This window comes from Rhodotorula paludigena, assembly GCF_050403205.1.
Source record: "Rhodotorula paludigena JCM10292 DNA, Rt_paludigena_JCM10292v1_ctg26, whole genome shotgun sequence".
Taxonomy (NCBI): Eukaryota; Fungi; Basidiomycota; class Microbotryomycetes; order Sporidiobolales; family Sporidiobolaceae; genus Rhodotorula; species Rhodotorula paludigena.
Window position 1 is genome coordinate 200,667 of NW_027481432.1, and position 20,349 is coordinate 221,015.

At 64.2% G+C, this 20,349-nt stretch overlaps 6 protein-coding genes across 6 annotated transcripts; 4 read left to right on the top strand and 2 right to left on the bottom strand.

The window, feature by feature from the left end:
- Positions 1–169: 169 nt before the first annotated feature.
- On the bottom strand, positions 170–3,944 carry JCM10292_006394 (DEAD/DEAH box helicase; the record flags this gene model as incomplete). Its single annotated transcript, XM_076649659.1, has 17 exons — positions 170–375; positions 437–628; positions 688–836; positions 900–1,002; positions 1,067–1,226; positions 1,286–1,470; positions 1,545–1,954; positions 2,018–2,077; positions 2,130–2,368; positions 2,424–2,487; positions 2,549–2,645; positions 2,701–2,849; positions 2,903–3,063; positions 3,125–3,388; positions 3,456–3,491; positions 3,560–3,625; positions 3,702–3,944. The coding sequence occupies 17 exons, from the start codon at positions 3,942–3,944 to the stop codon at positions 170–172; spliced, it is 2,784 nt and encodes a 927-aa protein (XP_076504838.1).
- Positions 3,945–4,039: 95 nt separating this feature from the next.
- EMA19 (Ema19p) lies at positions 4,040–4,856 on the top strand (the record flags this gene model as incomplete). Its single annotated transcript, XM_076649660.1, has 6 exons — positions 4,040–4,074; positions 4,143–4,183; positions 4,245–4,301; positions 4,363–4,430; positions 4,496–4,565; positions 4,621–4,856. The coding sequence occupies 6 exons, from the start codon at positions 4,040–4,042 to the stop codon at positions 4,854–4,856; spliced, it is 507 nt and encodes a 168-aa protein (XP_076504839.1).
- A 622-nt stretch (positions 4,857–5,478) lies between these two features.
- On the top strand, positions 5,479–6,491 carry JCM10292_006396 (zinc finger MYND domain-containing protein; the record flags this gene model as incomplete). Its single annotated transcript, XM_076649661.1, has 3 exons — positions 5,479–5,598; positions 5,668–5,856; positions 5,922–6,491. The coding sequence occupies 3 exons, from the start codon at positions 5,479–5,481 to the stop codon at positions 6,489–6,491; spliced, it is 879 nt and encodes a 292-aa protein (XP_076504840.1).
- Positions 6,492–6,753: 262 nt separating this feature from the next.
- Positions 6,754–10,221, bottom strand: JCM10292_006397 (CDC5/polo family serine/threonine-protein kinase; the record flags this gene model as incomplete). Its single annotated transcript, XM_076649662.1, has 10 exons — positions 6,754–7,047; positions 7,111–7,366; positions 7,464–8,093; positions 8,183–8,710; positions 8,789–8,848; positions 8,962–9,063; positions 9,159–9,376; positions 9,440–9,556; positions 9,618–9,725; positions 9,799–10,221. The coding sequence occupies 10 exons, from the start codon at positions 10,219–10,221 to the stop codon at positions 6,754–6,756; spliced, it is 2,736 nt and encodes a 911-aa protein (XP_076504841.1).
- Positions 10,222–10,695: 474 nt separating this feature from the next.
- JCM10292_006398 (uncharacterized protein) lies at positions 10,696–14,388 on the top strand (the record flags this gene model as incomplete). Its single annotated transcript, XM_076649663.1, has 6 exons — positions 10,696–11,314; positions 11,378–11,608; positions 11,669–13,803; positions 13,875–14,051; positions 14,152–14,213; positions 14,280–14,388. The coding sequence occupies 6 exons, from the start codon at positions 10,696–10,698 to the stop codon at positions 14,386–14,388; spliced, it is 3,333 nt and encodes a 1,110-aa protein (XP_076504842.1).
- A 603-nt stretch (positions 14,389–14,991) lies between these two features.
- On the top strand, positions 14,992–20,094 carry JCM10292_006399 (uncharacterized protein; the record flags this gene model as incomplete). The annotated part of the gene is made up of 22 exons (XM_076649664.1): positions 14,992–15,225; positions 15,287–15,380; positions 15,437–15,529; positions 15,622–15,681; positions 15,745–15,857; positions 15,927–16,160; positions 16,223–16,499; positions 16,554–16,618; positions 16,686–17,082; positions 17,143–17,185; positions 17,254–17,302; positions 17,981–18,074; positions 18,131–18,223; positions 18,288–18,347; positions 18,428–18,540; positions 18,605–18,730; positions 18,798–18,811; positions 18,875–18,968; positions 19,033–19,309; positions 19,374–19,438; positions 19,497–19,893; positions 19,961–20,094. 22 exons carry the CDS (start codon positions 14,992–14,994, stop codon positions 20,092–20,094), a joined length of 3,126 nt encoding a protein of 1,041 aa, XP_076504843.1.
- Positions 20,095–20,349: the final 255 nt, after the last annotated feature.

Here is a 20,349-nt window from a genome sequence, read left to right on the forward strand (position 1 = left end):
TGCTCGTATCATCAGTCTTTTCCGTCCCCCGCCGTGCCTCCGTGTAACGAGACTCGCGTCATCATCGCACAGCGGCGGCGTCGGTAGGAAACAAGGGCGAGTCCGATAGCAAGACAGAGGAATACGACAAGTCTAGGATAGTGCGAGCGGAAGCGCCGCCGCGGATAGTTTAATCGTCCTCGTCCGCATCGCTTGTCTCGGCGCTCGCCGTGGTGCTCTCGCCGTGCGCCTCGCCGAGCAGGTCGGCGAGGCGGTTCTTCTCCTGCACCGTCTCCTCTTCAATCGTCTCGACGACTTCGAACCCGGCAATGGTCGTGCCCTTGCCGCGCTCGGAAGACGCGTTCGACTGCATGGCCGAGTCGGACCGGTCGAGCACTGCGCCGAGCGTCACAGGTCAGCTGGAGCGACTTTGTGAAGGCAGTGGGCCACAACGCACATGCCTCAAGCTGCTCGTCCGTCAGGATCTCGGCCCCCGCACCGGCAAGGGTGACCTCCTGCCCCTCGACGCTTAGGACCTGCTTCATCAGCTCCTCGAGCATCTCGTCCTTTGCGCCGTTTTTGCGCCCCTTGCCCTTGTTGCCGCCCCTCGCGCTGTCGAGCAGGTCCTTCGCATCGCCGGCGAGCGTATCTGTGAAAGGACGCTGGGTCAGGCAGAGCAGGGGCGAAGCGGAAGAGAGCGGGACGCACCGGCACCGAGCACGACGCGCTCGAGCTTGCGCTTCTTCGTTGCGCTGCGAAGCACGACCTCGTCGACTGTCTGGTCCGACACGAGGCGGTAGACAAGCACCGGCTTGGTCTGCCCGATGCGGTGCGCGCGGTCCATCGCCTGCAAGTCGCTGCGAGCGAAATGCGTCGAGCGTCAGAGATCGTCTCGAGGAAACGAGGTCGAAGGAGCGCACTTCTGCGGGTTCCAGTCGCTGTCGAACAGAATGACGGTATCGGCGCCGATGAGGTTGATGCCCACGCCTCCGGCCTTGGTCGAGACGAGGAAGACGTTGGCCTCTGTTCGCACGCAAGCTGGTCAGCCACGAGGCCGTCTTGTAAGCAGTCGAGAGGGGCCACTGACCGTCAGGACCGCACGGGGAGGTGTTGAAGTCGTCAATGTGCTCCTGGATGCCCTCGATCTTGTGGAAACCGCCATCGAGACGGTAGTGGATCATTTCGCGCAGCGCGAGGTAGTCTTGCAGGATGTCGAGCATCTCGGTGAATTGCGAGAAGATGAGGACCTGCAAGTGCAAGACGGGTCAGACAAGCCCTGCGAGACGAGAGCGAGCGAGTGACGGACCTTGTGATTGCGGGCGATAAGCTCCGGCAGAATGCGGTCGAGGAGCATCATCTTGCCGCTGTAGTTGACCACGTCCTCCGTCACCTCGTCGCCGGTCGGCGGAACCTTGATGAACGGGTGATTGGCGATCTGCCGAAGGTTCGTCATCTGCGACGAGAGCCTCGCGTTCTTCTGCTTGAGCGGACCTGCGGACGAACCAAGCAACCGGCAGTCAGCCACTGACAGGCCATGCAAGCACTCGTGAGCAACATGCACGCACCACCGCGCTTCTGATCCGCCGCGAGCTTTTCAAGCAGCACCTTCTCCCTCGCGCGCTCCTCCTGCTCCGCCTTCCTCACGAGCTCCTCCTCGAACTCGTCGTCGTCCGCCGCGTCAACCTGATCCGAGTACGACTGTACGCTCGCCGCCGCGCTCGCCTTTGCGCGGCGCGGGCGGGTCCGCCGCGGCGAGTTCTCGCCAGCCGCCGACGACGCCGCCTCGTCGTCACCGTCTTCGAGGAGCGAGAGGTCGATGATCTCGCGGCCGCGCTTGCCCTTCTGGCGCGAGCCGCGGGACGAGCCGGTTTCGGAGGGAGCGGGCGAGAGCGCTGCGGGCGAGGTGGGGGCAGTAGAGGGAGTCGCCGAGCGGAGGTGAAGCTCGGCCATGGCGACGCGGAGGGCATCGGTGGACCTGCGCAAGATTGCTTTCGTCAGTCTCGTACGCGCCAGAGGCACAGCAGGTGTATCGACGTACTCCTTGGCCGCATCGAGGAGCAGCTTCTGCTGGACTGTGATCGGCGCCTTCAAGACGTACCTGTCGCAGTACGGTCAGCAAGCTGCGAGAGAGACGGCTGCAAGCCACGTACTCCTTCTTTAGCGGCAAATTGTGGACGACGTCCTTCTTGCGCCGGCGGAGCATGAACGGCTGCAGGATCTCCTGCAGCTGCGTGACGAGCAGCGTCATCTCGTCCTGGCTCGAGAGCCGCTCCGCCTCCGAGCCCGTGATCGAGTCGAATTGGAAGGACCGGATGAACGAGTCCTCGTCGTCGAAGACTTTCGGCAGGACAAACGAGAGGAGGCTGAACAGCTCGTGGAGGCTGTTTTGCTGCGAAGCGAAGCGAGTCAGCTGTTGCGCGATCCAGACTCCAAAGAGTACATACCAATGGCGTGCCTGTGAGCAAGAGGCGGAAGTTGCCCTTGATCTGCCGGAGGGCGGCGAGCGACCTTGTGGTTGAGAAGGTCAATCCGGTGGCATTTCTCGTGGATGAAAGCGCGTGTGACCTACTTTCCCTTGCTATTCTTGACCTTGTGCGCTTCGTCGCACGCGATGAGGTCGTATTCGAGAAGCTTGAACCAGTCGATATCGCGGCGAAGAATCTCGTCTGCGTACAAGAAGCATGAGTGGGTGTGTTCCGGTCGTCGAAGGCCGCAGCGTACAGGTGATGAGGATGATCGGGTACGGCTTGGTGCGCTTGTACGGCAGCTGCTGCGGCGTGAGGCCTTTGAGGCGGAGATGCTTGCGGCGCAGCTCTGCACGCTCCTCCTTCGTGCCGCGATAGACGAGCACCGGGAGCTCGGGAGCAAACCTGTCGCGGTGTGATCAGTATCGCGTCAACGGGAGTCCATGCAATAGTCTCACCTTGCACACTCGTTCGCCCAGTTGTCGAGCACCGCCTTGGGCATGACAACGATGCTGGGCTTGTCTTTGTCGGGTCGCTCCGGCTTGTGAATGTGCTCATAGAGGAAAGCGAGGAACGAGATCGTCTGGAGCGTCTTGCCTGTGCCCATCTCGTCGGCAAGCTGCGATGGGAATGGGGGGTTAGGCATGAGGAGGACAAGAGCAGCGGGAACCAGCACGCACGATGCCGCCGCCCAGGTCATACAAATAGCGCTGGATCATCCAGTTCATGCCCTCAAGTTGGTAGTCCTTGAGCGTGCCACCCGAAACGAGCTTGCTCTGCGGAAGCTTGAGCGGCGGGACGTCGTTCTTGCCGAGCTTCTTCTTCTTGCGTCCGTTGACATTCTTGCCTCGCTTGCGTTTGCCGTCCGGTGATGCATCGTCGCCATCGTCGTCCTCGTTCGCGTCGTCCTCTGCCTTCTCGCCAGCAGCTGCTCGTGCCCTTTCCTGTGAAGGAGCCCGATGCAGGTCAGTGTGGCAATTTTCGAGGAGCTGAATGAGATGTCGAGCGCACGCGAAATTCCTCGAGGACTTTGGTGTACGCGTGGGCCTGGAGATCGAGGTGAAGGACGATGTCAACGGGAGCGAGGTCGTGTGAGGCGGTGTGATATCACGCACCTTGCTGATGACCTTTGCGATTTGAGCCCGCATGAACTTCTGACGAGCAGCATCTCCGTCGTCAGCCTGCAGGCGGGCAAGCACGAGGTGAGCGGGGGCAGCGATCTCGACGACCCGGGACGAGGCGAACGAGGGAACGCACGGGAGCAGCGACGCGCTTCTGCTTGGGCGAGTCTGGCTTGTACTCGGCTTCGTCGTGCGCCTTGACTGCAGTGGGCGAGCCTGCGTCGCTCCCATCGACGAGCTTGACATCGTCGTCGCCGTCGCCGTCGCTGTGCTGCCCGTTGGCGGTCGGGGCGGCCGCGGCGTCGTCCGTGTCCGATTCGAGCGTGATCGTCTCGATCTTGCTCGGCGTGCCCGACTTGCTCCTGCTCTTCTTGGCCATGGCCTGTGGGTGTGCTCGCGCGGCGACACCGTGCTGATGAGACGGCGGAGAGACGCGATCCGACGCGACTTTGACTTTCACCGCAACCCGCCAGGATGCTCTCGCAACGCGCACGCGACTGGGTCTACCTGTACGGGCGCACTGAGCGACGCGTCAGACCTTGCGCGAGCTCGCTGACCTCGGACTTCTCCTCCTCAGCACCTTCCTCGCCGTCCACATCCCGGCAACCCTCCTCGTGGGCGAGTCTGATAGCTTGCAAAGAATGCGAGAGCGCTATCTCACCCTCCCGACCTCTCACAGACGTACAAGCGCTCTTCTGCGCCGAGTACTTCTCGCCGGCCTGGCTTCGCGAGATCTGTACGCCTGCTCAAACTTCCTGAAGCCGCTTGTACCTTCACCTGACGGATCCTGTCACCAGTCATCTTTGCGGCAAAAGAGGACCCACTCCTGACAAACGCCACCGCGCCCCTTTTCGCCTGGTTCCAGGCAAGTCTTGTTCCGCTTCCTTCGCTTCGGCGCTCTCTTCCTGACATATGCGCCGCTTTTCGCAGAGCTTCATCATCCTTGAGGTGCTCTTCCAGCTACCGGTCTTCTTCCTCGGTGTGCGCGGGCTCTGGAAGCGTGCGCATCACTTTCTTTCTTCTGCTCACCCCGCGCTCACCTCCCTCTTCGGCAGGCCAATCGACCATCTACCCGCTCCTAGCCCTCTACGGCGCCTCGTCGTCGACCACGACGTTCGCCTGCATCGCAACGGTCCTCACCACGCCCGGTCTGACGCAGCCGCAGCTCACCAAGCTCCTCGTGTCGTACGTGCCCTTCATGCTCGTCCCGCTTGCCATGGCGGTCGACTATGGCGCGAGGATGACGCGCGCGATGAGGACCCTCGAAAAGGGCAAGGCCAAGAGCGCGTAGCCGGAAGGGTCTTTGCGAACAAGCGGTACAATTCTGCCGAGCGAATTCAGCAAGAGAGAGCGTGTCGATCGGCAAAGCCACGTCGGCGGGACGACAGAACGTTCGTCACAATGCAGCTTTCAGAAGCAAGGCAGCGGGCGCCTGTTGTGCACGGAAACACAGTCGAAAGATACCGACGAATGTGTCGGCACCCTCCCTCTGTACCAGAATGCGGCTTGAGGGAGCCCAGCGGCCCGCTACTGGCTGTCGTACCAGTTTCAATGGAGCCTGCGCCGCGATCGAAACTGTCTGGCGCCGCACGAGCCAGAGCCACAACCCAGGTGTGCTTCGAGCTGATGAAGCCGCGGCCGGAGCGCAACGCTGCGAGCAAGCTAGACAGCTCGACATCGCTGATTCAAGCAGTCAATCAACCGATAGCGTGAGGCTTTCAGCTCTGTACAGCCGGAGACGCCCTGCGTTCGAGGGCAACCTGTTCTTCTCCATGTTCGACGGCAACGACGCACAACGCCTGGCTTAGACGTATTTTGCAAATCCTTCGTCAGTCGCGCAAGCACCCACGAAGTCGTTCCTGCGACCTTGCCAAGCCGTTTCGCACAAGTCCCTCCTCTTTCGCTGAACGACCATGGAGTTCCTTCGGGACCACCCATGCAGCGTCTGTGCGACAAAGACCAAGCTCGCGTGCCCCGGCTGCCGCAGTGCCGGGCTCGAGATCCTCTTCTGCGGCGCGCAACACCAGAAACTCGCACGTCCGGACTCTTTCACCCGCTGTCTTGCATTCGCACGAGGCTCATTCGGCTCCCACTGTGCGCAGATCTGGCCACTGCATAAGCAGGTCTGCGGCGCGCGTGCAAAGCCGTTCCAACCGCCGCCGCTGTCGGCGGACGAGTCGACCGAGATTGCAACGCTCGTCAGGCTCAACATCAAGGTGCCGCGGACAGGCCAGCCGCTCGGCAAAGACGTCGAGAATGCATTTGTGGGCATGTCTGGGCCGGTCCAAGACGTGTGCACCTGTCTTGACCCTGCGCAGCGGGGCCTGGCAGTGACTTTGTGCTTGCGCTCCCTCAGGGCACACTCCAGCTGCTTCAGACGCCTCAGCCGGAACATCAGCTCCGCCCGGAACACACTGTGGCGTCAATCCTGACAACCCTACGCGCAGACGCGTACAGTGCCAAGCTCAAGCTCAACAAGAAGACCGAGCCAGCGAGCATGCCCGAGTGGTGGATCGTCGCGACGCTCGAACTCGCCGCGCGCAAGCTCCTCCCGCCCGCGCCTCCGTCTGATGGAGCTCGAGCGCAGGACGATCCCCGACTCGACAGCTTCAGGCACCAAGCGCTCGTCTTTGCGACCCTCCTCCGACGGCGGTACCTCTGTCGCCTGCCCGGCGCGGCACCTTCCTCCACCGCCGCCGTCGTGCCCGACGCGTACATCCTCCGCGCACTCGAGACGGCTCTCGACGCGCTAAACGGCGTTGCCGACTTTACGGGCGCCGACTCGGCAGAAAGCGTCGGGCGCCTGATGGACGTCGTGAGCGACACACTCGGTTCGGCCGCAAGCGTCGAGTTCGAGGTTGCTGGGCTGATGACACCTCCGCTGGACGCAATCAGGGTGCGGGCACAGAACGCAAAATGGAAGTAGAAGCGCGCGGAAACCGGAAGGCTGCGGTGCGTGCGAAGGTGCCGGGTGCGAATGCGAGGGTGCACTACGAGCCGCTGCTGAGGGAAGAGAAAAAGGAGACGGGAAGGGAGACAATGCAGAAAGACAATTGCGAGGACGAAGAAGGGGCAAGCGTACAAGACGGGCTGGTAAGAAGGGATGCAACAAGGAGAGCGAGGCTTAAAAGGGGACGAGGTAGAAATGCCGAAGGAGTATGGGTATCACGGGCTGAGTGAAGGGGCGATCATCGCCGTTCTTTTGCGTCGCCGGCCGGCGCCGTTGACGATTTGCGATTCGCGAGCGTGTGGAGCACGTCCCTGCAGTACTCGACCTTCTCGAGCAGGACTCGGACGCGCGCAAGCTGCTGCGCCTTTCCGCTCCCGTCGACAGGTGCGCGTGACGAGTAGTGCCCGAGCGAGGCGGCGAGGCGGAAGAGGGAGGGGAGGCTGTGCGTGGAGAGGCCGAAGGACGGGTCGATGAAGGTGAGGATATGTCCGCCTTGCGAGATGATGAGCTTGTGGTGGTCGTAGAAGTTGAACTGCCGGCCAGTCGCAGCGTCAGTATCGCTCTCGCCTAATCACGGTCGAGAGGCGCATCGCACCTGGAGGACATCGTTGCTCATCTTGAACACGATGGCGCTCTTCATGCGGTAGTACTTGACGAGGAAATCCATGTTCTTTCTCCGCTCGACGTCCTCGAACGTCCAGCTGACGTCGCGACGCAGCGTCTTGGCCATGTAGTCCTCAAAGTACCGCAAGAGGTACGCCTTGCGCTCGAGCGCCTCGGGCACGGAAGAGAGCGTGTGATGCCGCCGCGTATAGATGTTCGACTGGCGGTTCGAGATGTAGTCAAAGTGCCTGCAGCGAGCGTGAGTGAGTCGCTAGTGCTGTACGGAGCATGCTTACGACTTCGATGGCGCCGCAAGCAGGCCTGAGACGAAACCGGAGGACTCACTCCTTATCCGGACTGAGCACCATCGTCGTCGAGTCGTTGAAGTACAGCCCCGCTGTCCCGTCCGTCAGGCTGTACGCCGTCCCATACTTGTGCGTATAGTCGACCCAGCTCGTGATGAACACCCTCGGGCGTTCCTGCTCCGGGTCGGCCGACGCCGTCGCGGACGCGGATGCAAGTGCAGCCACGTCGGCAGCCGCGGAGCATGCGAGGAACGCGTCGAACGACCGCCACGTCGCGTCGTACAGCGACCGCGAGCCGTGCGTCGTCGTCTTGGCTGCTGCGGTTGTGGCAGGCGCCGGCGCGTGCGCGTCGACCTGCGCTACGGCGCGGCGGTGCCGCGAGCGGGGTGATCCGGGCGCGGCCGTAGGTGCCGACGCAGCTGTGGCACTTTCTCGTGCCGAGGTCGTCGTCGCGGTCGTGCTGCTGCTGGTTGTGCGCGGGCGCTGGAACGCAGGCTGCTGTGGCGGAGGAGGCTGACTCTGGGAGGCCGGTGCGGAGGTCGCGGACGATGAAGAGGCGGCGGCGAGGCGTTGCTGCAGGGAGGAAGAGGGGACGGCGGTGCGGCGCGAGGCGGCGTCCGAGATGGCACCGCGCGAAGACGGCGAGACCATGAGTGGTTTGCGTGCCGAGCTGCGCAGCAAATCCATCGAGAAGGAGTCAAAACGAGCTCGATAGAGGAGGGCTCGAGCAGGACACAGGCAGTGAGGAACGCCACGCACCGCAGCAGCTCGCTGATGGGGCTCTCCGGCGCCGTCGCCTGCCGCACCTCCTTCTCGACGCGGCCCTTCGCCTCCTTCTCCTCGCTGGCGCGGACCATCCTCGTCGGCCGCCTCTTCCTGCCCTCGTCCTCCTCCTCCTCCTCCGCCCCGGGCGCCTCGGCCACGACCGGCAGCGCCTGACTGACAGCCTCCCACCTCCCGAGCGCCTTTGCGTCCTCGCCTCCCTCGGCCTCGGGCGCGGGCTCGACAAACCCGCTCCTGCGCTTGACGCCCGCAAAGTGCTCTCTCGCCTCGCGCCGCGTCATCCAGCGCCACTCGTCGCACATGCGCTCGGCCGCGAGCGGGTCGAGCGCGCGCGTGCTCACGCGCGACGGGAACGGGCCCGTCGTGAACCAGTCGTGTGCGAGGATCTGCGCGAGCGAGGGCCGCGAGGACGGGGTCGGTTGGAGGATCCACGAGATGAGCGAGACGGATTCGGGAGAGAGCGTGTGCGAGGGGGGAAACGCGTAGGCGTTGTCGCGAATTTTTCTGTACGCACACGCGGGAGAGGGTCAGTCGCTGAGAGAGGTGGTCGCGAGAGAGGGGCGTTCGAGGGCAAAAACAGACCGGTAGATATTCTTGACATCCTTGGTCTGGAACGGCGGCTTGCCGACGAGGAGGGTGTAGCTGTACAGGGACATAAGCGTAAGTCCCACCGGTCCTGAAGCGCGCACTGCCGACGGCCGCGATTCAACCTCGTCCCGACCCCGAGAGAGCGTCAACGAGTCCGGCAGACGCACAGGATGACGCCGATGCTCCAGATGTCGACCTCGAACGAGTGACCGCTCTGCGTGTCGAACAGGATCTCGGGCGCGATGTAGTTGGGCGTGCCGCAGATGGTCCTGCAAGCGGGTTCGACGCGGTGAGCAACCGCGTCCGTCCGCCTCGCCAGCCAGCGAGAGAGCGAAAGAGAGGGGGAGGGAGGAATCGGGCGCACTTTTTGCGTTCTCCGGGAAACTTGACGAGCGCGGCGAGGCCAAAGTCGCCTACGCGGAGGTCCATGTTTGCGTCGAGCATGAGGTTGCCGAGCTTGAGGTCGCGGTGGATGACGCTGTTGCTGTGCATGTAGTCGCACGCGCCGACGAGCTGCGTGAGGTAGAAGCGCGCTTCGGGCTCCGAGTAGCGCTTGCGCGTGCGGAGGAGGTCGAGGAGGGACTGCGCGCGGAACGAGCGAGAGGGTCAGCGAGGGAGGTCCGGAGGGGCGGCGAGGAGACGCACGCCGTTGGAGCACAGCTCGAGCTGCATGTAGACGTTGCCTTCGTCTTCGAAGCAGTGCTCGAACGCAATGATGTTGGGGTGCTGCATGGCCTGGTGGATCTTGATCTCGGCAAAGAGCTGCGGGCGGAGGGCATCAGCGCGCTCTTCGGAGCAACAAACATTTCGTGATCAGACAGACCTTTGCCTTGGTCTTTGTCGACTTGAGCTGGCGCTTGTCGATGACCTTGAGGGCCTTGTACGAGACGCCATCGGGTTCGGTGCAGAGGTAGACGCGAGCGAACCCGCCCTGTTCCCGCGGCGGAGCAGCCGTATGGTCAACGTGAGGTTCCAAAGGTGCGAGAAAAGCCGGCTGGACACACCTCGCCGAGGAGGTCGCCGCGAGCGAGGTGGACGTTCTCCCTGCGGATGCGCCTCGGGGGCTCGCCCCACTGCTCTGTGAGCTTTGCGCGGTCCTTTGGCTTGTCTGTGGGTTTATCAGCGCCCTGTAGTGGAGGCTGAGCAGGCTGCAGGTTCTCCTGGAGGGGTTGACGAGCGGGCGGGGCGAGGTTGGCTGAAGGAGCGGCGGGAGGTTTCGCGGGGGCTGCCATCGCTCCCGGTCGGCTGGCGGAGGACGCTGGCGGGTGAGCCTGGACGCTGGCGAAGGGTGCGCGCGGCTGGCGGGTGCTCGTGCGCGAGTGCGAGCGCGAGAGCGGGATCGGCGGGCGAGAGGACGACGACGACGACGCGGTTGCGGCTGGGGCGAGCGGGTGGAGCGGGTCGGGGTGGCGCGGGTGCACGAGCATCTCGTCCTGCGCACGCTCTCTCTTCGAGACCCTCGGCTGCTGCCCTCGCGGTGAGCGGGAGAGCGGACGAGCAGAGACGGCTCGCTCAACGCCGTCGACGCCGGCCGATTCGCTCGCTCGCACCGGGTGGAGCTGTGGCTGATTGTAGTGACTGCTGAGCGTGTACTAGACACACTCCACCGACCTGCACTCGTCCCGGAGAGAGGCGTGTCGGGCCGAGTCCTGTCGGGTGCATCGCCTCCTCGACTCGTTCTGCTTCCTCTGCCGCGCGCTCGCCGCAGCTTAAGCAGCCGAGGGAGCATTCCCAGGTTCGAGACAGAGCTCAGGCACTAGCACACGCACACGCAAGACCGCCCGCTGCGAGTGCCGCTGCTGCCCTCCGCCGGGCGTCATCTCTCGCTGAGGACACCGACGCGCACCCGCGCAGCGCACAGCCGAGCGCACAGGGAGCCAGGCGGGTGCAGCACGGCCGACATGGCCTCGCCCGGGCAGCACGCCGGCCCTGCGTGGACCCGCTCGACCACCAAGCCCCGCCTGCGCCCCTCGCCGTCGTCGTCGCCTGCACCCGCGCCCACGCCCGCGTCCGGCGCAGATCCGCCCCAGTATCTCACGCACGTCCACCGCCACCACGGGCAGATCACCCTCGTCGCACCGGACAACCTCGGCCAGCGCCGCCAGCCGGGCACCGTCGACCCGCCCGCCCGCGCAGTCGACGCCGGCGGAGGCTGGGGCGTCCCCACCGAGCGCGCACCCGCCATGGACGAGCGCGAGCTCGACCGCGACGACGCCGCCAAGCTCCGCAAGATGAAGAAGCGCCAGGGCCGCAGGGAGCGCGAGGAGCGCATGCGCAGGGAGCGCGCCATCGCCAGCGCAGTCGTCAACGCCGGCCGGACCCCGAGCCCGTCCCGCCAGCTGCGCTTGGGAGACTCGCAGACCGCAACGACGGGAGCGGCGCCTCCCATGGCCCGCTCGCGGAGCGGCAACTCGCTCGAGGTGCCGTCGGCGACAGGTCCACCACGCAGGCGCAAGAGCCGAGAGCGGCCCTCCACGGCTGCCGCAACTGTCTCACAGTCCGCACGTCCACCTGCCTCAGGTGGGTAGTGGCTTTGTCCGACCCGTTGCCGTGCAAATCCAAGCTGACGTTACGATTCTTCAGTGTCTCCTGCTCCCCGTCCTCCCGCTCGACATCCGCGCGGTCCGCGTCCCGCTCCGACCGTGTCCACGGCCGCTTCTCCCTCCCCGGTCTCTCCTCCCGCTGTCTCGACTCCTGCGCCGCGGCCCCGCTTCGTGCGCGGCTCGTCGAGCCAGCAGCGACCTTCTCAATCTGCGACTGCGACACCGACGCCTGCTTCTCCCGTTTCTCCTGCACCCTCACCAGCAGCGACACGTGCGGCACCGCCGGCGCGAGCGTCCCCCTTACCCGTGACCGCTGCTCCACCTCCGGCAGGACGCCCAGCTCCGTCCGCCCGCTCTCCTTCTCCCGCCGCAGCTTCCTCCACCTCCGCCTCTTCCTCCTCTGCCTCTCTCGCCGCACCCGCCCCTGTTTCCACTGCAGCACAAGTAACGCCGCAGCTCCTCCCGCCCCTGAATCTCTCCGACCCGTCCCTCGCCGATTCAGACCACCTCTCGCTCGGCCTGCTCGACCCGCACATGCTCCTCCTCAGCCCCCCGCCCGCCTACTCCCGCGGTGCCGGCAGCAGCGCGAGAGGCGGCAGTCCGCCGCCGCTCAGTCTCGGAATGGCACTCGCGGCGGGAGAGGGGCCCCGACGCGCGGCGAGGTACTCGATGCCGCCGCCTTCGCCGCCGCCGCCTTTAGCGGCGCCGCCTTTAGCGGCGCCGACGTTGCCCACTACGATCGAGGAGCAGCAGCCGATGCAGTCGGCCCCTCCGCGCGCTGCGTCTCCCACTGCATCCGCCTCCTCGTCCTCGGGCGGCTCGACCTCGTCCGACGATTCCGACTCGGACGCCGACTCGGACGAGGGGTCCGCCGACGCGCATGGCGCGCTGTCGGACCCACTAGTGCTCGCGTGGGAGGCGGACCGGAGCGCGGGGGTGTATTCCCTTGATGAGCGGATTAGGAGGGACTTGGAGCGGAGGAGGAGAGCGGAGGTGGCGGTGGGACAGGACCCGACGGAGGGAGGGGCGACGGACGCGGCGCGTGAGCCGCCGCTGCAGCATGCCGAGACTTCGCCCTTCCCGGTCCCGTCATCGTCTACATCCCCGCCTCCCAATGCCGCTCAGATCCAACCCGCCTCGTCCAACCCCGCCGGCGACGCCAACGACGACGACGTCGACTCGCCCTCAGACACCGAGTCGCTCTCCCTCCTCCGACGCCGCATCGCGCTCGCCGAGCGCGAGAACAACTCGCGCGGCGTCGTGCGCGCCCTCAGCGTGCACGCCACCAAGAGCCTTCGGCGACAGGGGCGTGCGGCGCGCGAGCGCCGCGGGCGCGGGACGGGCGCCGGGGTGGGGAGGATCGAGGAGGCCGGTGTTGGGGTCGGAGGGGAGAGCGAGGAGGAGGCGCCGGCGACGGCGAGACCAGCGAGGGCGCTGAGCCTCCATGGGCATCGGATGCTTGCCGAAGCGGCCGAGCGGAGGATGCAGGCGGAGAAGGCGGCGAGGCTGCGCGCGCAGGCGGCGCTGACGCAGCAGCAGCAGGAGCCGGTGCTGGAGGAGGAGGAGCAAGAGCAGGAGACGGAGCGGAGCGGGACAGTGCAGGAGGAGCCGGAAGAGGAGGAGCGTGCGGAGAGGGATGAGGACGAGCAGCAGCAACAGCAGCAGGCGCGGGACGAGCCGCAGCGGAGCGAGGTGTACCAGCGGCTCTTTCCTGCGTCGACGGGTCCGGTCTTGCGCGCCGCACCGGCGACTACGGCGTCCGCTCCTGTCGATGCGCCGACCGTCCCGGCACGCGAGCCTCCTCTACCGCCGCCTGCTTCGACGAAGCCGCGAGCTCGCCCTCCTCCGCCCCCACCACCTTCAGCTCGCAGCCGCTCCTCCGCAAGTCTGCCTTCGATCGCGCCTCCCGCCTCCCCGCCCGTCTCGCTCACCCGCTCCGCCTCGCTACGTCGTCCGGCTCCACCTCCACCTCCAGGCGCAGCCTCGATCCTCGCCGCACGTCGCGCCTCCCTGACCCGCCCCGCCCCTCCCTCTTCTTCCACCGCATCGCCCGCAGCCTCGCCCACACGCCGAAGACCCCTCCCGACTCCGCCCGCGCCGCTCGCGCATGACCGTCTCGACGCGTACACGGCGCTGCGGCTCGCGCGCGGGCTCGGAGCGAGCGCTGAGCCTGCCGCTACACCTGCGGAGGCTAGCTCCGCCGGAACGGAGGCGCCCGACGCGCCCGGCCCGCCGCTCCCGCGCAGGCCGCCGCGCGCGCTCGTCGAGACTTCGCTCGGGATTGCAGCTGGTGCGAGTGCGAACGTGGCATCGCCGCCGCCGGTGGCGCAGGTCCCCGAGCTGAGCATGTATACCGATCTCGACTTGCTGCTTGCGAGGCTTGAGGCGCAGGAGCAGGGGAGGGACGGCGAGGGCGAGGGCGAGGGCGCGGCGATGGGCGCCACGAACGGCGGCGAGAACTACGATGTGCGTACTATCTCGACCTCTCGCCCAGATGCGAGGCAGCAGCTGGCTAACTTTCTGCCCGGCGCAAATAGGACTTCCTCCTCCTGTCCGACGTACTCGGCCAAGCGGTTCCCGCAGGCGCGTCTGCAGCCGAGCTGGCAGAGACGCTCACGGTCGCGAGGGTCGAGTGCGAGCGGCGGCGGGTGACCAAGAGCGGCAAGGTCAAGAGCAAGCTGAGCGTTGTGGGGGTGAGATGCGTCGATTGCGCTGTGAGTTGCTCTGCTCGCCTGGGTGTCACAATCACACGTTCGATAGGCTTCTGCCTTTCTGCGAGTCACGACTATACTGATCACTGGTCTTCCCCGACAGATCTGCCTCGCTCGCTTCAAGGTCGATCAGTTCGCTGTCGTCCTGCCCGAATGCCTGCACATGTACGTCTAGCCATCCCGGCCGACTTGAGTGCGTGCGGAGGCTCACCGTCTTTGATCTCGTCGCAGCTTCCACGAGCAGTGCATCCGTAGCTGGTTCCGCCTCTCGCGCGTCTGCCCCGTCTGCCGCGCGCCCACCTTCCCCGATCCTAAGCCGCCGGCCGACCTGCTGCAGTAGCAGCCTCACGCTCGGTATTTGTACAGTAACGATCACTCGCATCCTTTCGTAGCACGAGATCGCTTTCGCACGCCGCTCGCATCGTTTCGATTCCTCATAGTCGTTTCCCCCGTCTTGCAACTAGCCGCTAGCATATTCTGCTTCACAGCCAGTCACATTGTGGATCACGAGATTGCGGTATCAGCAAGCGATTTGAGCGAGTATGCCTTCGAGGCGAGACGAGGAGCTTTAGCGTTTCAGCAAAGCTTCTTCATCCCATGCTCACGCACGACGACGCGCTGATGTCCCGGGCAGTACCAGTGGAGCGTTCGGAGGCCTCTGCACCGTCGGCCCGCATCCACTCGCAGCTCACGCCCGTTTGCTCCTCATCTGTTTCGGCGCTTCCGGTTGCGTACTGTGCATCGGAGCTACGAGGCGAGTTGACTTCGCGGAGCTCAGAAAACAAGCCTGTAGAGGCTAGCGGCTTTGGCTGTACGGGTCTACACCAGCCCGGCGCTGCCTCGTCGGCACCGTCGGAACTTTCGGGACGTCGGCCGAGTCTATCGGCCGCTATCTCGCGCGTCCTGCCTCTCTGCTGCTGCTTGTCCACTCTCACACACGACCATGCTCGCGCTCGAACCGTTCTACACGACTCCGGCTACCCTGACCAAGGACAACTGGCAGGCCAAGGCGGCTGAGAAGCGCGCATGCCGCGACGCGCTCATCCCCGCCGAATGGCGCTTGCCTGCTGTTGCGCTCGACAACGAGCAGATGACGGACGTGACGGGTGTCCCGGCGACCTGCGGTCTTCTGAACAAGCGCGAGCTCGAGATTACGGAGCTCGACGACGTCGACGAGGTATGCTCGTCGAAACACGACCTGCACCATGCGCAAGACATGCTGATACTACCGAACACAGCTTGCTGGACGCATCGCGAAGTGCGTGTACTCGGCAGAGGAGGTCGCTGTCGCTTTCTGCAAGCGGGCCGCTATCGCTCACCAGCTCACCAATTGTGCGGCGCATCTCCGTCCTTCTCATGAATATCACGAGAGCTGACGAAACTGTCAGGTTTGACCGAGATCTACTTCGCCAAGGCAATCGCGCGGGCCAAGGAGCTTGACGCGGCTTTCGAGGCTACCGGCCAGCTTTCGGGTCCTTTGCGTGCGTTTCTGCTCTTAACCCATGCGCAGCTGCTCCTGTTCCCCCAACACGGTACCGCCTCGGCCTGTCACTCATGCTGGTCGGTGTCACAGACGGAGTGCCGATCTCTCTGAAGGACCAGTTTGACATTAAGGACACCGAGTTGACGATGGGTGGGCTTTCATGACACCTGTCTGCGTGCCTCACTTATTGAAGCATGCATTTCTTTTGACCAGGGTATGCTGCCTACCTTGGGCGGATCTCGAAGCGCGACTGCGCCCTTGTCAGCATGCTGATCAGCGCTGGCGCGGTGCTGCACTGCCGTACCAACGTGCCGCAGACCATGATGGTCCGTAATAATTTCTCGCGTCTGTCTGTCTCATGTCAGGCTGACTGGCTCGTGGTCTGGCCAATGCAGATCTCGGACACGCTCAACCACGTCTTTGGTCGCACTCGCAATCCGTTGAACGGCTCGCTCACGCCCGGCGGCTCAAGCGGTGGCGAAGGTGCTCTCATCCGTATGAAGGGCTCGATTTTAGGCGTCGGAACCGACATCGGCGGCAGCATACGTATTCCTTCCTCCTTCTGTGGTTTCTGCGGCTTGCGCCCCACCACCCGCCGCGTCCCGTATGGCTTTGCCACGAATAGCATGGTGAGCTCTTGTTCATTCTGGTTCTTTGGTCTGATCAGACTGACTCCCTGGCTCTCTTGCAGCTCGGCCAAGAAGCCGTCCCGTCAGTCGCTGGTCCTCTGGCTCGCTCTTTCCGCTCGTGCACCTACTTCCTCAAGTCGATCCTTGACGCCGACGCGTCCAAGTACGACGCCAACGCTCTCCCCTTTGCCTTCAACACCGCGGCGTACGATTCGGCACGCTCGCGCGAAAAGCTCGTCTTTGGCTTGATGCCGCACGATCACAACGTTCAGCCTGTCGCGCCGGTCAAGCGTGCACTGCGCGAAACGGTCGCAAAGCTGCAGGCTGAGGGTCACGAAGGTGCGAGTCCGAAGATGCTGTTCGGGAAGGCCGCGCTCATTTCTCGCTTCGCAGTCGTCGAATTTGACGGGTCGGCTTACAAGGATGCTCGCGCTCTTCTTGATGCTTTCTTCCGTGCCGTATGCCGTTCCCCTCATGTTCTTCTGTGAGCGGCTTGTGACTGAAAACACTTGCTGCCTTTCGCAGGACGGCGGCGAAGACATCCGACGTGTCCGGCAAGCCATCGGCGAGCCTCTCCTCCCGCTTCTCACCTTTGACAACCCCAAGACCGTCAAGACCACGTACGAGGTTTGGCAAATGCAGCGGCACAAGGAGCAGCTTCAGCAGGCCTTCCTTGCTCAGTGGCTCTCGACCGCCTCGGTGACCTCGACCGGTCGCCCAATCGATGCTCTCCTCTGCCCGGTTTCCTGCACCCCGGCATATGTGCCCGGTACTGTCTTCTGGGCCGGCTACACGGGCATGTTCAATTTGCTCGATTTGCCCGCTTCGGCCGTCCCCGTGACGCTTGTCGACCCAAACATCGACCGTCCGGACCCGGCATTCAAGCCGCTCACGGCAAAGGACGCAGAAGTGCACGAGACCTGTGCGCTTACAGGCGGCCTTCTTGATTTGACGTGCACTCGCTGATCATCGTTTCGTGCAGATTCGGCGGAGATCACGGCTGGCATGCCCGTCGCAGTCCAGCTGTGCGCTTCTGCTTGCTATGCACACACTTGTGCCTTCATCGCTGACCGCTGCATCACCGATCACGCAGCATTGGGCGGCGCTGGCAAGAGGAAGAGCTGCTTGCGATTGCAGAGCGCGTGAGCAGCATTGTGGGCTCGCCTCTCTAGATGTCTCCGTGGATGATCAATGGGTGTGTATGCGAGCTTTGATAGCACTGAGTGCCTCAGGTTGACCTCTGGATCGGGTGCTGCAACCTAGGTTGGCCTTGCGTAGTGATGCCAGTCTCGCATCAATGCAGCGAGAGAGGCCAATTTGGGGCTACCTTATCGATAGGAGCCCAGGCATGATCCATCCTAAACAAGCGAGGCCCTCTGCGCAAAACAAGCGCAGGAGGCGAGGAAGGCCGCGAGCCAAGTCGCGCGACCGGGCGCTTTGGCCAGGCGGGCGCGGCACGCGCCTGCAGGCTCGTTCAGAACGGACTCTTCACTCATCAAACTCTTCTCATGCTTCTGACGACGCTTGAGCCTTGCTACACGCCTCCACCGACGCTCACGAAAGACAACTGGCGCGCTCGCGCTGAGCAGAAGCGATGGGCGCGCGACAGCCTGATTCCGCAAGAGTGGCGTCTCTCGGCTTCGCTGCTCGCGCTCGGGCGAACGGACTCGCGTGCTGTGGCTCTCCAGTGCTCGTTTCTGAGTGAACGCGAGCTCTTGATCACCGAGCTTGACGAGCTAGAGGAGGTTTGTCGTGTTCACCTCCTTCCTCCCGTCTGATAAGCCGTTTACCTGACTTTCGCCTCTTCCCGTGCTCTCCAGCTTGCGGGCAAGCTTGCAGATGGTGCCGTCACAGCGACCGAGGTCACCATTGCGTACTGCAAGCGCGCTGCTATCGCCCACCAGCTCACAAACTGTGAGCTTTCCTTTCGTTTTGCTGTTCGCACGCCGTACTCATCTGTCCCGTTCCAGGCCTCACTGAGATCTACTTTTCGACCGCCATTGCGCGAGCGAAAGAGCTCGATGCTGCCCTCGAAGCGACCGGGCTACCGGCAGGACCGCTTCGTAAGTCTCGCGCCGGTTTCACTGTTGCTGTTTGTCGTGCTTGGCTGACTGATGGATCGTACAGACGGCGTGCCGATCTCGCTCAAAGACCAATTTGACATAGAAGGTACCGAACTGACAATGGGTGCGTTCAAGCTGCGGCCATGCCGTTTGTTACGAGCCCGTCCATGCGGACTTACCTCGCCGTCTCTCGCCTCTTTTCAGGCTACGCGTCGTACCTCGGACGCATATCCAAGCGTGACAGCTCGCTCGTCAAGATGCTGCGCGATGCAGGCGCCATTCTGCACTGCCGCACGAACGTCCCCCAGACCCTGCTCGTGCGTCTTCGCCGTGCATTGTCCGACTAGCTGTCCCGTCCTTACACCATTTGCTCGTGCGCAGGATGGAGACACTTCCAATCACGTCTTTGGCCGAACGCTGAATCCGCTCAAGCCGGAGCTGAGCCCGGGTGGATCGAGCGGCGGAGAAGGTGCGCTGGTCGCGCTGCGAGGTGCGATCCTGGGTGTCGTAAGCCTTCCTTCCGCTTCTCGAATCCGTCGTCAGGAGGCTAACCACATCAACCCGACTCGCGCAGGGGACTGACATTGGGTGAGTACTGTGTTAAAGCCCCTCGCTCGAGACTCGAAACTGACGTCCCTTCGTTGCGCGCAGCGGCAGCATCCGTATACCTGCGTCGTTCTGCGGCTTGTATGGTCTTCGCCCAACCTCCAACCGCATCCCGTACGGTTTCGCCACGAACAGCTTGGTATGGCCCCATACTCTCCTCTTCGCAGTTTTCTGGCCGGCTGATGCGCTCTACCCGCCTGCAGCTGGGCCAGAAGTCCGTCCTCTCCGTCGCCGGCCCTCTCGCCCACTCGACCTCGTCCTGCACCTACTTCCTGCGCGCGATCCTCGACGCCAACCCTTCCTCATACGACGCGACGGCGCTGCCCTTCCCGTACGACACGGTTGGGCCTGCGCGCGTCGAGGCGCTGCCGACCCTGGTAATTGGCGTCATGCGGGAGGACGCGCACGTGAGGCCGCACCCACCGGTGCAGAGGGCCGTTGAGGAGGCGGTGGAGAAGCTGCGGGAGCAGGGACACGAAGGTTCGTCGCTCCGACGCTTGAGTGCGTGCTCGAGACCCCCTGCTCATCTGGATTCGGACTGCAGTCGTCGAGTTTGACCTGACCGACTTCAAGGGCGTGCCGCCGCTTCTGAGCGCCATTCTCACCTCCGTGCGTTCCCATCGTCATCCCTGATAAAGGCTTCTCTGACGTACTCGAGCACCCACAGGATGGTGCCGAAGACATCTTCCGCACTCTCTCGGCCATCGACGAGCCGCTCCTCCCGCACCTCGGCTTCTCGTCCTCGACCGCGCGCACGACGTACGAGACGTGGCAGCTGAACCGGACCAAGGAGCACTACCAGCAGCTCTTCCTGGAGCGGTGGCTCGCCACGTCGGCGCTTTCGGCCGCGGGCCGGCCGATCGACGCGCTGCTGCTTCCGACGACGGCGATGACGGCGTGCAGGCCGGGCGAGATGCGCTGGGGCGGGTACGGCGCTATCGCGAGCTTGCTCGACCTGCCGGCTATCGCGGTGCCCTTTGGTAGCGTCGAGCCGGAGAAGGATCGTGTGCGGGGAGAAGAGTACGAAGCGCTGAGCGAGAACGACGCCGAGATCCAGTCGTTCTGTGCGTCTTGCTCTCCCGTTTTCAGCTGCGTTGAGCGGCCGCACTGACGGCTCTCAACGTACGACAGACGACCCGCAAGCGACGGCCGGCATGCCCACCTCCCTTCAGCTCATCGGGCGGCGGTGGAAGGACGAGGAGCTCTTGGCCGTGTCCAAGCGCGTCGTTGCTGCTCTCGCTGCGCCCGCCTCTGCTGCCGCGTAGACGCGCATGATGTGCGCAGTGTCCCCCGTTTCATGTTCCATTCCCGAGACCGCTTGTTGTAGGACCACTTTGCATCCAGGCCGGCATGACGGCGCCCTTTTCTCTCTTCGTCTCCCTTGATGGAGAGCTCACTCGTGTGAGGCGCTAGCTGCAGCAACGGTGGGCAAGTGCGAGACTGTCTTGCCAAATTGGAGGAAGGTGCTGGCCCATCGAGCAAGAAACGGACCGCGGGTAAAGCGGCATCAGCGGGCCGAC